At 41.8% G+C, this 16,501-nt stretch overlaps 1 protein-coding gene across 2 annotated transcripts in view; it reads right to left on the minus strand.

The window, feature by feature from the left end:
* Positions 1–16,501, minus strand: part of ncanb (neurocan b) — a 158,027-nt gene that overhangs the window by 103,920 nt on the left and 37,606 nt on the right. For both annotated transcript variants that reach the window (XM_031318339.2, XM_031318338.2), the window contains exons 3-4: positions 1,534–1,763; positions 1,230–1,398 (exon numbers count right to left, since the gene is read on the minus strand). In XM_031318339.2, coding sequence (XP_031174199.1) covers positions 1,230–1,398; positions 1,534–1,763 — 399 coding nt within the window. The remainder of the gene's footprint in view (positions 1–1,229; positions 1,399–1,533; positions 1,764–16,501) is intronic.

Consider the following 16,501-nt stretch of genomic DNA (forward strand, 5'->3'; position numbering starts at 1 on the left):
AATATCGATATCGCAATATTCATAATCGATATTGCAATATCACATTTTGTCAATATCGTGCAACCCTAGTTCCTACCATCTTGGTTTCATTAAGCTTTCAGTGCATGGACAGCACCTCTGTGGCCCAGGTCAATGATGTTTAATGTGTTCTAGTTCCCTCACCTTTTCCACATCATCATACATTCTACACGGACAGTAAACAGCCCTGGCTGTAATGGCTGTATTTGCCTGGCATGGACAACAGGGTCATTACTATTCAAAGTGGCAGAGCTTGAAACAATGAGAGAGCTGTACACAACCAAAGAGTGGGAGTGTTGCTTCGCCACAGACAATAATTTGTGTAGTTAAAAACATGAGAACACGCCTAGAATAAAAAATAAAAGGAGTTAATTACTTTGTATATCACCACTCATCTCACCACTCAATTGTTGGTAATATTACATTTGCAAAGAGATGATAGTGAATGACAGAAATAATCAGGTTCATGAGCTCTTTCTCTCTCTATTCCAGTTACGCTTTAGTGGTGTGACTGTCCAGTGTTTATAATTGCTGTACAACAAATTACAATATAGAGCTATCAGATAAAAACAAATCCTGCTATGGGTGCTACCATGCTAAGTAATGAAGGAAAGTAAATCAAACTATCATTAACTCAGAAGCCAAGTTGGTCACTGTTAACGTCATCGTCTCTCAGCTCACATGTTAAACTACTTGGCTAGCCAAGGACTATTCAAAGTTAACAGATAGATTAAGTGTTTTCTGTCAAAACCTCTTAAATATAGCTAAACGTTTGGTTTTAATATGAATTATATATTTTATGGTAACTGGTCATGGCTGATGTTCAGCACTGCAAATGTAAAGTGCCATGACCTGGGGACAAGCTATATAGCTGTTGGGTGTTCTTAATTATTTAGTTAGAAATTATTATTATCATTTGAAATAATAACTCCTGGTAAGTTAGCAAATGTACTGGCTTGTAGCTGCTAGCTACTTGAGCTAGCTACCTGACTATAATGCGACGTTTCCTTAAAATGTGAACCAAATGCATTCTCCAAGTCCTTAAGATAAATAAATTTTTATTACTTATTATTAGACAGAGAAAATCCTGATGTTTGCTTAATGTGACTAGCATACAGCTAGGTTTGCTCTAGCATGACATTTCCCAACCCAAGTGTGACTTCAATTCAAAATGGCTGCCTTAATCAGAAAAGAAATGTCATTTTATTCACCTGTGACTTCCAGGGGAACCGTGTCCTGCTCGTCACTGATGCCCACCACGACCTCACAGCGGTACAGACCAGAGTCGCTAGAACGTAGCCCTGTCAGAGCAAGACTGGCGTTGTAGCGGTTCTCATTGTAACCAGGCAGCGTTACACGGCCCTGGAAGGCCTTCTTCACCTGAGGGAAGAGAGAGAGGGGGGAGTAAAAACAGGAGAGGGAGAGAACCAATACACCACTGAGCCATTCCTAGTTTTCCCAAAAAAAGCTTGAAACAAAATATTTCACAGTGGTCCCCATCAGCCTTTACTGTACCTTGACCACATTGTCTTTGGCCACCAGGACCGACTGTTCCTTCTGCAAGCCGTCGGAGCCTCTCTGGCCCCAAACCTTGGTCCACTTGATCCGGGGGGGCTCATGGGATGAACTGGCACTGGGGCGGAGGGTGAAGAGGCAGGGGAGGAGAACAGTCTTGGACAGCTCCTCGCTAATGGTCTGATGGGTCACCTTCCGCATATTCACCACAGTGTCGGCGTTGGTTACGCCTGAGAGGAGAGGAGAGGAGAGAAAAGGAGAGGACAATCAATGCCGACTTGTAAATTAAACCACAGGACGTTATTTCTGATTACGCTGAAAAGACGTTGGTTAATTGCTTCTTGTTGGAGAAAACATGCTCCCCCCTCCACGTTCCCTTGTTCCATCAAATCCTACTGGTTGTGGAGTAAGAGTGAAAGAACAGAGACTCATTGTGGCTCTCTGATTATCGGTCATTGATCCAGCAAACCATTTCTGTGCTACCTGAACAGTGGGAGGCAGGGCTAGACTGTGGAGGGAAGCTATCAAAAGTATTTTCATAAGCCATACATCAAACCTGGATGTGCATTATGGGATCAATATCAACCACCTCTTTGCAGCTTAAAGCACCACCACCACTATAAAGATACAAATATTACTTTCATCAAAACAACTGATGACAGAGAGAAAGGCTATCATAAGAAATTCAGAGTGCGGTGTGTTTAGAAGAGCTCTGGTATCAGCTGCTTTGTTCAGCAAAATTCTGCAATATTCCACTGTATTTTTCTTTGTTGTTTTTTCTCCCAACTCATTGTACAATGGCAGAGTCCCATCATACATTATCATTATACTCTAATCCTGTGTCACCTTGCCTGAAAAGACAAAGGTAGCTCATTTACATTGTAGAGGGGGAATGTGAATTCCACTCCTACAAAACAGTAATACAGGTTATCATCTGTGAGCTCAATCTGCATCTGTTTACCCAATGTGCATGAGGTTTACCTGTAAAGCCTTAAACCTAATCTGATTCTTTTCTAGCTCGCTTATTAGTCACTATTCCCTTTCTCCTCACTACTGAGAATGCTGGAAAAAAACATGTCACTGCAGTACGTCTACTCTCGCACCAAAGCCCACCAACAATGCACAAATTTTCAATCAGCTATAGCCACTTTTTAGCCACACTAGCAGCGTGGTCCAGATTTATATATGTCGACAAGTATTGGACGGCTGCCATGAAATTTTGTATTTAGATGAATCCTAATGACTTTGGTGCTCCCCTGACTTTTCCCTTTTGTGCAACCATGACATTTGTGGTTGTGAGTGAAGCAGCGTAAGATGAAGAGAAGAGAGCAACAAAACTGAAAGAAGCACTCCCTAGGTGGACGGAACGGTTGAAAGTGGAGAAAATGAGCATATTGATTAGCGGCAGTTTCCACTGCACACTTTGTGTGTCTTGCTCCACTCCTGTTTGATTGGATGCAAGCTAAAGCGCTACACGCTACAGGGACGGCCCCTCCTGTCTGTAATTCAAAGGCAGATTTGTGGAGCGATGTTTTTCCAGCGGTCACAGGCACACCGCTGTGTGAGTCACCCTACCTCTCCATCCTTCTGTCCGCTCTGTCATTTTTCTACCCATCTCCTGCCATTCTCTTTCTCCTCTTCCTCCCCCGCAGTACGACCACCTGCCAGCTTCAGTTCATTTAGTTTTCTGGAAACTGGAAATCATATTTTTGTTTTATCTTCAGCCTGTAGGTAAAGATATGCTGCGTTTTTCAGGATTAGATGTTCCCCCTCAGCCGTTGATGATGATTTAGATAAACTTTAAATCAGTTAAATCACACACACACACACACACACACACACACACACACACACACACACACACACACACACACTTTGAAGCTGCCATTTTTCATTCCTTACTGGATGGTTAATGTGACTTTGAGCAGACACAAATAGCAGACGCGTGGATTGCTGTCATTGCTCATTCCTGCAGCCATTATGCTGTTGCAGTTGCTCAAGCTAAGAGGCTGAGTGCCTCTACCCTGATAGCTTAACATCAGCCCTCCCATCACATTTTCTCCTCTCCGCAGACACATGAACACACGTAAATACCCACTTCTTTCCCTTCTCCCAGTGACATCGTCTTAGACAAGCGCTACTTGTCTAACTCCCTCACCAACTGATCTATGTTGCTCTGCATGGCAGCATCAAACAGGATTTGTGCTCTGAAACGGCCTCTCGTTTCACACTCGAGAGGCGTTCAGCCCGTCGAGTGAGGCGACCTGTGAAACAAAATGCATGAGGCTTTCAAAGGCAGAAGGATAAGATGAGACGAGAGGGGAGGAGAGGAATAAAGAAGTAAAGCAGTGTGGGTCACCAACAATGACTACTCTTATTGGAATTTGTGTGCATAAGGAAAAATCAACACAATAAGTTTAACTCATTGCTCTCGAAATAAATGTAAGATTTCTGAAGGTACATATTTCCACTGTATATTTGAGTGCCCCTTAATTAATGACCTCTGGGTCAAAATATGTAAGGAAACTGATGTTATATTCAAGAAAAAACTAGCTCTAACTCCCGTCAGCTGTATTCTGGGGTTAAATCCTAAAGCATTAGGTCTCGGCTCCTCCAGACTAAAGCTGCTGCAGGTGTTTCTCTTTAAGGCAAGGAGATGCATTCTTCTTCTGTGGATCTCGGACTCTGTTCCCACGATTTCACAATGGACTGGCACTGGAGTGTGTTCGAACCTCTCCCATTAGACAGTCCCTCCAGAAAAACGCGATTATGCGATCGCATAATTCAATGCATAATCAGCATTCCGCATATTTATGTGGGGGCTGCATTTTTTTCAAATACGCCGCACTTTCGCCGCATAAATTGCAGATTTCTGCGCAAAATATGTGGGGCTTGCATGATTTCATAATCCCCGCATTTTCGTTGCAAAAAAGTCACATATATCTTAGCAGAAAGTTGAAAAATGTTGCGTTTACTTCACACAAGAGCAGCCATTTTCCCCTGTTGCCATGGGAACGTTATGAAGTGACGGAATTACGCGATGTGAACATCATCGAAAAGCTGCAAACCCCACGATGAAGCCATGATGAAATCGCAGTTTTTGCAAGTTCCCGCAATTTCATCGCATAAAATTGCATAAATATCGCGCAAATTCCATCGCATTTTTCAAGAAAACGTGCCGTATAATCAAGGATTTTTGCCCGCAACAATCACACAAAAAACTCCACATTTTTCTGGAAGGACTGATTAGAAGCTATTAGCTTCTGGCTCAGAGACATGCCTTTTCGCTTTTTCGAAATCTGGGACCCTGTCTTGGACTATATTGGGGAGGATGGTGCACGGACCCTTCGGAGTGGCCTCTATTTGTATCAAACAAACATAAAAGTGGTATCAATCTTCTCATCAAACTCTCGGCAAAAAATGTAATAAACGTATTTCCCAAAATGTTGAACTATTGCTTCACGTCCGTTACAGAGTATCTGTTAACTAATCAGGGTTAACTTCTTTCCTTTGGAAAGAATCATTATTTATTTTGATATGTCATTTATCATTTTTGTCAGAGCAGATGCAATTTTTTCTAACGTGTATATCTCGCAGGATTAAACTTTTCCATTTTATCAACAAAGGCACTCAAAATGCTGTAGTGACTACAGGTGAAAATGACAATTTTGAGAGTTACACAACACTGTTGACCACAAAGTGGCTCTCTCCCCTCACTTTGTGGTCCACACTCTGCAGTAGGGATATGTGTAGAGGAAAATTGATGCACTTTGAATTTGTTTTACTTAAAAGCAAAAGCAATGTACTTTTCTCTCACACTGACAGAGGAAAAAAAACAGACACTACGGAAAAGAGGAACAAGCTCAATTGACTCCAGCATAACACAGTGTGTGATTGTGAGCGAAAGAAGGAGGCAAGTGAGGGAAAACACATAAACCGAAAAAGCTGGAGGTCTGTGTAACGGGAAAATTGGAGTGATGCGATGTGGAAAAGGAGTCAAGAGGATGTGATGGAAAAAAGTAGATTCAGCGAGCAGTGTGTTAAGACTGACATAGTGACACATTGATGCACACACACACACACACACACACACACACACACACCTCACACAAACTCACTCAAAGAACACATCTTTCACAAGAGGCTATCAGTTTCCACTCCCTGCTGTCACTCTCTTTGCTTTATCCCCCTCGAGGATGTGGCACTCATCTTTGTTTACCACACACTTACGCATGCGCCCCTCCCCTTAAAACACACACATTGACACACAGTAATGCGTGGTCCCAGAAGACAATCGAACTGCAATTTCTGAACCACCTTGCCGAGAGCTTGCTAGGAACAAAAACAGGCAAATTTATTCTTCGGCTAAGAGGCATCAATAATGCTCGCCGGTTTCTTGCCAGGTTCCACCTGGATAAGCACCATTTGGGTAACATTAAGCTATTTCTATCCCCTTTATTTGGCCAAATTTTTGCCTTTGTTTCCTGGCCGGTGCTGCAATTTGCACAACTAAATAAAATTAAATCAATTGCAGAACCCCTTTGAAAAAGCCTAAATTGCAACGTGAAGGACACCAGGTCCCCCCCAAAAAGAAATGGTAATGTAAACTAGTGAAGGCCCCAATGCCATTGCTATATCAAATCTGGATTTAGATAGAAATGTTATCACAAGCTTAAGCTATCTGTGTTTCATATTGCTCTCTGTCACTCTTTTCTAAACAAGGCTCACCAGGCTGTTGCGTGATAAAAAAGAAGAGGAAATACTAAAGCTGAATGTCAATACAAAGCAAGAAAAGTGCTGAAGCAAAAGAGCATGTGTGCTCAGTACAACTCATCGGACAGTTAAGTCCATGCCAGTGTTAAATGTTAACAGCCGATTCTTTATTGACCTCGTCCTGTGTCTTTGTATGTCTGTATGTGAGTGTTGAGAGGGGCACGCACTCCACCTCCTCCTGGAAGCTCTACTTCCAACGTCTTGCACATAGAGCTCAGATTTTCTTATTTTCTTTCTGCTGGTTCACAGTGGCATCTACGTGATCATCACTGTTGGCCCATCTGTCTTCGCTTTAGAGGTGCTCTCGAATTATTAAACACAGTCGGAGAGCCTGTATGTGGCTGGCACCGAGCTGCAAACAGACACAGGGTGGGCGGTAATGGCTTTTTCACAGTAATATAACACAACACTCTCCTTCTTATTCTTCCTCCCCTTTCTTTCTTACAGTGGTGCCTGCAATAGGTTTTCCGGTGATAAAGGCCCCTTTGTCTTCGATTTGCCCACATCAGACTCGTCAGCCTGCCACTCAAAAGAGCTACCGGGACTGATCGAGTGCATCCTCTCCTGTCCACACCACTTCACTCCTGCTGCCTGCGTGTCAGCTGATTATGTGTGTGTGTGTTTGTGCAGAAGTATGTGTAAGTCATAAATCATGACAGATGAGCTGTCCGACAGAGGCTTGCCACTATTAGTTGATCACTGTTTTAAGAAATGACAGCTGAAACAACACAAACAACTAGACTGCAGCCGGCCCAGGTTGGTTTTAATCTGGAGCATGATGGATATGGTTTCATGCACAAGAGCAGTACAGGAGAGGATTATTAAATGGACTCAATGGTAATGCTTTTACAGGTCCATAATTGTTTTATAACTTCCTAGAAAGTTTCCTGGAAATAACTATGTAATTAAGTATAGAAGAAATAGAGGCGACTTTTATAAATGTCTCCTTTTTTCCTAAAATAATTATCAAATGACATAGTGCTCCTTTACTAAAGTAAAAGTAGCAATACCACAGAATACATATAAATACTCATATAAATAAAAGCTTTGCATTCTAAATTTTGATTAAAGTATCAAAAGTAAAAGTACTCATACGACAGAATCACCCCTTCCAGAATGTTATATAACATTTTTGGATCTCATTATTATATTAAAAGACTGAAACTGAAAAACTGAGATTTTATGAAGACAAAAGTGGATACAGACGTGATGAATCAGCAGGAAGAATGGGGAGAATGTGGGAACCTGACACTAACGTTATGCTGAATGTAGTCTATATCCTTGACATTCCACTTCCGGGATTGCTCCGTTGCCGCCGGAAAATCCACCGGATGTCACTCATTTAGGCCAGATATCCGTTGCCTTGGGTGTCACGGCCTGTCCGTGACTCAGGCTGTGTATTTCCCTTTTTTGGGGGTTTTCGGTGTGTGTGTGTGGGAGTGTGTGGAGTGTGTGGGCAGGCGTGGCTTCCTCCAGGGCACCTGGCTCTCCAGCGCAGCTGCAGGTGATCTACTAATCAAGCTCCAGCTCTAGTACTCCTGTGGTCCAGGCAGCCAGCGCCAGTTCGTTCAGTCTACCAAGTGGTAACTACTCTCGGCCAAAAGCTCTAGTCTTTAAGTGAACCTGTTTCGAAGTTTTTCTTTATTTTAACACTGTGTCGTTTTTTCTGTGCACAGACGTTGGAGGTCTACAGCATCTTCACTTCCAGCCACGCCACCTGCTGTGTGTGTTTTTGAGCCTGCCTTGCCTACCTCCGCTCCTACACTCCATTTGAATCACCACCATGAGTTATATTGCAAGATTTCTGTTCGGCTGAAGTTTCATTAAAAAACTGTTTTCAAATTCCATCCATCTAGTCTGTGTTAGCTCTTGGGTCCAGACCTCACCCTAACATTGGGCTTCCTTTGTGTTGGCATTTTAAACTCCGGTCGATTTATGAGGACTATGGTTAATCTTTTCTCAGATCTCTGCAGGGTAAATCCAGACAGCTAGCTAGACTATCTGTCCAATCGGAATTTTCTGTTGCACGACCAAAAGAACTTTTAAAACGTACACGTTCCACCAAAACAAGTTCCTTCCGAGCCTATTTTGCAGCGGCACCACGGCTTTTCTCCGGTGCTTAGCATCGCCCAAGACGATTGTGATTGGTTTAAAGAAATGCCAATAAACCAGAGCACATTTTCCTCCCATCCCCGAATGCTATGTGGAGTAGCCAGACCCTCCTCCAGCGTGCTTTGGAGGAGGGTCTGGCAAAGCAAGACTATGCCGAACGTTACGTGTGAAGCAAGCATTTTGTTACCAAGTCAAATATCCAAATGTCAGTTTTAGGATAACTATATATCTGTAAGTTAAGATTAAGCATTTTGTACGCAACTTGTGTTATAGTGATATGTGGATGATTAGAAAGCTATGCATTATTATGTTTGCAAGTGCCTTGCCTTGCTAACACATAGCTTACTAACAGCTAACTTGTCCTCTCTGGTAGACATAGGTTGCTAATATAATCCTTTGACATGCTTAAATCGGATGTTTTTAGCTAGCTACAGGCACTTTGTTAGCGTTTCAGCCCTTAGTTGAATATTATGGCGGCGATTGTTTTCCCCTCCGGTGGGCGTGGTTTTCAGAGTATGACGTGATGCGCTCTGTCTCTACAAGAAGCATTTTGATGTTGCAGCTAATAGAGGTGAAGCCAGGTTTACCTACTATATATTGCTGTGGGGTATTTCAATCATTACAAAAATAAATCATATTTCATTTGCCGATCAAATATTTTGTATGTTAAATCTAAATCTCCAAAGTAATTAGTAACTACAGCCGTCAAATGTAATAAAATAACAAGTACAGTTCTTTCCACTAAAATGTGGTTGAGTGGAAGTACTGTATACTGAATAAAGAAGGAAGTCCCTCAAAATGGTACTGACACCCTCAGCCTCTCCAGTCGCTTCGATGCCCTGTCGAAGCCGAATGTTCCCCCGGTAGCGACCGATGTGGTTACCCGGGCTTGCCCCGCTTCAAAGCCGACTGACCAGCTGTCGTCACAGGAGCGGACCGCTGCCTCGCGGCGAAAACTTCTGAGGGATGCGGTAGTCAGACAGTCCGGTGGCCTCCCTTGCCTGAACCGGCCAAATGACAACGTTCCTCAAAAACAATCTCCCCCGCCAAATGGCAAGCAATATTCCTCTTCTTTTCCTTGTTCATCTGAAACCGATACTGGCTGTTTTGTTCCCGTCACCGGCCATTCACCACTCTTCCCCCCAACCACAATAATTATTGGTGACTCCATCACCCGAGATATACGTTTTTTTTAATGCTGTCACACACTCCTTTCCTGGAGCCAAAGTTGCAGACATCCTGGCTAAAGCTGTGGACCTGATAACCTCACTCCCGACCTCTATTAGCATCGTGGTCCATTGTGGACATAACGACATGTCCTATCAGCAGAGTGAGCGCACAAAGAAAGACTTCGGCACTCTCATTGAAGCTTTAAAAAGCACTGAGAAGTTGATTTTTATTTCGGGCCCACTTTCATCTCGAGGTCGCAGAGTATGCCTTTTTAGCAGACTACTCATCCTCAACACCTGGCTCCAGCTTACATGCAGCATTCACAAGATAGGTTTTATTGACAATTTTAATCTGTTTTGGGAACGTGGCTCCCTGTTCAGCAGGGATGGGATTCATCCCAATAGACGCGGCAGCCAGATGCTATGTGAGAATTTGCGGCACGCCGTGCAGATCCAGACCTTTGATTGACTGTTTGCACCCCGTAAACACACGCACAAGCGCACTTGCCAGTCACACTCTCCCATAAGCTCTCACTCTTTTACAAATAACTCTGCTAACCCACAGACTAGCTATATCATTCCAGTAAGAATCAATAATATCAGTAATCAGAGGTACAGCGCTACACGCTCCTCTGTGCTTCCTTTGGAGCAGCCACCCATTCATAATCACATAACTACGGTGTCTGTCCCCCGACTGAGATCGGTAAAATCAAACGTAAACCAACGAGGTGCTATACTTAACAACCTAATTGGAATTAAAACAACCACTGCAACGATAGAACAGAATAGGAGAATCAAATGTGGACTATTAAATATTAGATCTCTGTCTTCTAAAGCAATATTGGTAAACAATTTGATATCAGATAATCAAATTGATCTATTCTGTCTTACCGAAATATGGCTGGGCCATGAAGAATATGTTAGTCTAAATGAAGCCACTCCTCCCAGTCATAATAATACTCAAATTCCTAGAGGCTCAGGCCGAGGACGGGGAGTTGCAGCCATATTTGACTCAAGCCTGTTAATTAATCCTAAACCTAAACTAAATTATAACTCATTTGAAAGTCTTGTTCTTAATCTTCAACATCCGATATGGAAAACATTACAGCCAATTATATTTGTTGTTGTTTACTGAGCGCCAGGCCCGTATTCTGAATTTTTATCTGAATTCTCAGAGTTTTTGTCATGTGTAGTCATAAAATCAGATAAAATAATTATTGTAGGTGATTTTAATATCCATATGGACGTTGACAGCAATAGCCTTAGTACTGCCTTCAACTCACTACTAGATTCAATTGGTTTCAGTCAGAGTGTGCATAAGGCCACGCACTGTTTTAACCACACCCTCGACCTTGTGCTGTCATATGGCATCAAAATTGAAGATTTAATAGTATTTCCACAGAATCCCTTATTATCAGACCATTTTTTAATAACTTTCGAATTCTTACTACCCGACTATACGAAATTAAATAAAAGCGTCTACACTAGATGCCTATCTGACAGTGCTATAGCGAAATTTAAGGAAACAGCATTTAACTCAATGCCATGCCTTAATATAACAGAGGACCTTTATGTTAACTTTAGTCCCTCCCAAACTGATCATTTTGTAGACGGTGCTACGGCCTGCCTACGAACGACTTTAGACTCTGTTGCTCCTCTCAAAAAGAAGATGATGAAGGAAAGGAAACTAGCCCCTTGGTATAACTCCCAAACTCGCAAATTAAAACAAATCTCACGAAAACTTGAAAGTAAATGGCATTCCACCAAATTGGAAGAATCTCGTTTACATTGGCAAGACAGTCAGAAGAGAAGTCTTAAAGAAACGTTACCTGTGGTTAACACTTCATTACTAGATATGATCAATATGTCTTAACAGGTTATGTACCGCAGTCATTTAAAGTAGCTGTGATAAAACCTCTACTGAAAAAACCCACCCTCGATCCTGAGGTCTTAGCCAACTATAGACCTATATCTAACCTTCCCTTTCTCTCCAAGATCCTTGAGAAAGTAGTCGCTAATCAGTTATGTGACTTTTTACATAGGAATAATCTATTTGAGAACTTTCAGTCAGGATTTAGAAAGCATCATAGCACAGAGAGGGCACTGGTGAAAATTACTAACGACCTAATTGCTGCTGACAAAGGACTTGTCTCCATACTTGTCTTATTAGATCTTAGTGCTGCATTCGACACTATTGACCATACCATCCTTTTACAGAGACTGAAACATTCAGTTGGCATTAAAGGAATCGCACTAAGCTGGTTTAAGTCCTATTTCTCTGATCAATCTCAATTTGTTAATATCAACGATAAATCCTCCAAGTACGCTAAAGTTAACCATGGCGTTCCTCAAGGCTCAGTGCTTGGACCAGTTCTATTCTCCTTATATATGCTTCCTCTAGGCAATATTATTAGGAAACACTCAATTAACTTTCACTGTTATGCGGATGACACCAAATTATACTTATCAATCAAGCCAGACGAAACAAGTCAGTTAGCTAAACTTCAAGTATGCATTGAAGATATAAAATCATGGATGACCAACAATTTTCTGATGTTAAACTCAAACAAAACTGAAGTTATTGTGCTGGGCCCTAAACACCTCCGAACATCATTATCCGAAGATATAATTAGTCTGGATGGCATTGCCCTGGCCTCCAGCACTACTGTCAGAAATCTAGGAGTTATTTTTGATCAGGATATATCCTTTAACGCCCACTTAAAACAAACCTCTAGAACAGCCTTTTATCACCTTCGTAACATTGCCAAAATTAGGAACATCCTGTCTCAAAACGATGCTGAAAAACTAGTCCATGCATTCGTTACTTCCAGGCTGGACTATTGTAATTCCCTATTATCAGGATGCTCAAATAAAAGGCTTAAGACTCTCCAGCTGATCCAGAATGCTGCAGCGCGTGTTCTGACAAAAACTAAGAAAAGAGATCATATTTCTCCTGTATTAGCTTGTCTGCATTGGCTTCCTGTAAAATCCAGGATTGAATTTAAAATCCTTCTTCTGACCTACAAAGCTCTAAATGGTCAAGCGCCATCATATCTTGAAGAGCTCATAGTACCTTATTGTCCCACTAGAGCACTGCGCTCCCAGAATGCAGAGTTAGTTGTGGTTCCTAGAGTCTCTAAAAGTAGAATGGGAGTCAGAGCATTTAGCTATCAGGCTCCTCTCCTGTGGAACCAGCTCCCAGTGTGGGTTCGGGGGGCAGACACTGTCACCACTTTTAAGAGTAAACTTAAAACTCTCCTCTTCGATAAAGCTTATAGTTATAGTAAATAGTAAAATATAAGAAACCACGGGCTTTACCCCCAAAACGTATTCACACTACTGTACAATTTTGTACAAGTTAGATGATCTTATTCTCTCTAAAGGAAACATTACAAACCGAAGATGACATGTTCCTGTTGAAATACTATAAACACCGAACAGAACAAACTTTTTCGAACAAGTGGGAAAAAGTTGAATAATTTTTGCCTTCTGATATGAAAAAAAACAAAACAGAACAGAGCGGCAGCAAGTGTGGGTTTGTTTGTGTGCAAGTGGATGGTCTGACAAAACTGCTCGCTGTCTTAATGTTTTGTTGCGGGATGTGGAGAAATGCATCCTTTTAACAAGACCTTGAATGACGAAAAATAGAGAAACCAAGAGACATAACATGGAAAATAACATGAGTGGTGGCTGCTCATAAACCTTGATATGTTTGTCATTTATTAAAATAGACTTTATATGCTGTAATACACATAATATGTATTAATCATTGTGTGCACTCTTTTGCACTGTGACATGTCCAGTGCTGTCCAGTACTACAGAGCTAAAGAGTAAACATATGCATGTCCATTGACCTTTTTAAAAAATAGATCAGCTCCTTCTGGGGAAGCTTGAAGAGATATCATCATATCATCAGATATAGCTACATGATGTCAAAGCTAATGATTGGAGAAGAGGCAGGTGGACAACTGGACCGCATGTATATATACTGAACTCTCTGTATACACAAGTTAGTTGCTCTGCAAACTAACTTTTGAATAAAGATCTTAAAGGAGAATTCCGGTCGATTTCAACACGTAGCTTTGTTGTTTGTAAATGTGGAGTGCTGTCAGTAGCAAGAAAAACAAAAACAATCGGTGCTGCCTACACTGTGTTATCCTCCTGCTAGTTTAGCACCCAACAGGCTTAAACAGGGCAAGTTTTAAACTTGTTTTTAGCCTCTTAACATGTTCAAAATGTCATCACAAGTGCCTACCCATGTGAAGTGATTCCTTCTGAGTGAACACAGTGAATCTGATTGCAGGAGATGTATATTATCTCTTTGATTTTGAACTTTGTTAAGCACTTTGGTCAACTATGGTTGTTTTTAAACGTGCTATATAAATAAAATTGAACTGAAAAATTGAACTGAACTGAAAGAAATGCATGAAAGTTCTGCTAATTCAGCTCTGTTTAGTTCCAGTGTTGAGACGGCAGTTAAGAGTGCTTAGGGACCGTCTACAAACTACAACACAGAAAAATATGTAGGCTATTAATTTAATGATTAAATAAGGTAGTGTCTCCAAACTTACCTCAATTATAACTTGTCTCCTGCTAGTTGTACTACAGCACTTACTTTTAAAAAATAAGCATATGCCTATTTTTGAAAATATGTTTGCACCTCTTTTTGGTGTTGTAGTTTGTAGTAGAGCTGAAGATCTTTGCCCGAACCCGACGGGACCCGATGGGTTCCGTCGGGTTCGGTCTTAATTTCTATCTTTTTACAGGGACTCGGGCCGGGCACGGGCTTGCGCTCCGGTTTGCGCGGTAAATGAGAGGTAGGTGATGCGTTTCGATTAGCGTGTAAATGGATGCTGAGGAGGTGAAACAGAGGCTGGCCTCTGGAGGACTTATTTTATTTCTTTGTTCCAACTTCCAAGTGGCCTATAGCCTACGTTAGTCATGAATAAATTGATGTTAAAAAATGTATAAATTCTTGACGAAAGACAAAAGAGCTGTGTCTCTTTTTTCTTTCTCGCCGAGTGGTGCGTGTGCCCACTCGCTGTGTGAAGCGCGTGTCCGCGCTATTCTCCGACACTCTAGTCACTGCTGATAGACGGCCTTTTGTACAGTCGGGCTGCAAACGGGATCGGGCTTTTAAAAAGCTGTCAATCAAAATTTACTTGTCGGGCTCGGGCCGAATTCTGATGGGCTCGGTCCTTTTCAGGCCGAACTTTTAAGGCCCGATTACAGCTCTAGTTTGTAGACGGTCCCGAAGCACTTCTTGCAGTATCAACACCGGAACTAAACAGAGCTGAATTAGCAGAACTTTCATGCATTTCTTTCACATCTACTGCAGTCAGAGTCACTGTGTTCACTCAGAAGGAATCACTTCACATGGGTAGGCACTTGTGATGACATTTTGAACATGTTAAGAGACTAAAAACAAGTTGAAAACTTGCCCTGTTTAAGCCTGTTGGGTGCTAACGCTAGCAGGAGGATAACACGGTGTAGGCAGCACCGATTGTTGTCGTTTTTCTCGCTACTGACAGCACCCCAAATTTACAAACAACAGAGCTATGGGTTGAAATCGACCGGAATTCTCCTTTAATGCACCATCCCGGTCTCCCTGAAAATTCAATGATTCAATCAGCAAGTAGGAAATCCAACACAAAGTAGTGTCATCGAACGGATCGGAAAAGAGCCAAAGGTGACGGCCAACATTTAGGAAGAGTGAGAGAAAAATGCTGAGGCTGACACACACACACACACACACACACACACACACACACACACACACAATATGCTTTGGAGGTGGCCTCTTCAAAGACCAGCTCTGAGGCTATGTACTGTATAATGTAAATTGAATGAGGAGGGAATGGTTTCCTCCTTATTTTTCCACTGTGTTTGATCACTGGTCTGTGTTTTTACTGCAGTGCAGCCGCAGGAAGTACACACACTCTCAAATATGCAAAGATACACACACACAAAAACGCCAAAATAAAGACACACAGTTACAGTTGGATGTACAGACCAGCTGTATCTCCTCACTGTGTGTGTGTGTGTGTGTGTGTCTGTGCACATTCATGTTGCCCGTCTAGGCACAGCAGGTCTGCCAGGCGGACATCACGCAGGGTTCGGAAATGATGTCGCCATGCTGACATTCTCTTGCACAATATCTTCTCCCCAAAACATCCCTCCAACTCTCAGCGGCTCCCTCCTTTTCTATTGTCCTCTATTTCCCCTTCTCCATACATTCCTTTCTTTTCTCGTTTTTCTCTCTCTTACTCTTGTTTGTATGCTAAGCTAACATTAATGTAACATTATGAAGGACTGTCGATGTGGATATACTGTTAGGTATAGGCTTTTTTTGTGTTTATGGGCTATCAGTTAGAATGAATGCAGAATTAATGTTGTCTGTAAACCATCTAAATCTTCCCATAGATGTCTGCCGAATAAATATCACAGAGTCAATATTATCGGACGCTTCAGCTGCTCGTGTCTAAACCCAGACATTCAGTGGTGTTTTAGTGAACAGGGGAGTGAATCAGGCTTTTAAATCTGATCACACTGCTCTACACACACACTACTAGACAGCACAGGTAACTGCAATAATATGAAGTGAGCAGTTACTGTGTTTTCGCAGCCAAGTACATTTTAAAAGCATTGCAATTGCATACAAAGTCAACACGCGATTAGACGCCAACTTTGCTTGCAGTGCAAATTGAAAATTGAGCAAATTAGCAAAAACTGTGTTTATCCTGGGGCTTTATGAAATGACTTAATAAGGGAAATAAATATACTCAAATAATATATGTTTACACCAAAAGACTAATATTTAGACTACATCAAAATAAGTTGTCAAAAGTAACAGTGACACTTCACCTCCCTTCTTGGTGTTTAGGCATATTTTCTCATTCCCCCCACACTTACTG

The sequence above is a fragment of the Sander lucioperca genome, chromosome 11 (assembly GCF_008315115.2).
Source record: "Sander lucioperca isolate FBNREF2018 chromosome 11, SLUC_FBN_1.2, whole genome shotgun sequence".
NCBI classification, from domain to species: Eukaryota; Metazoa; Chordata; class Actinopteri; order Perciformes; family Percidae; genus Sander; species Sander lucioperca.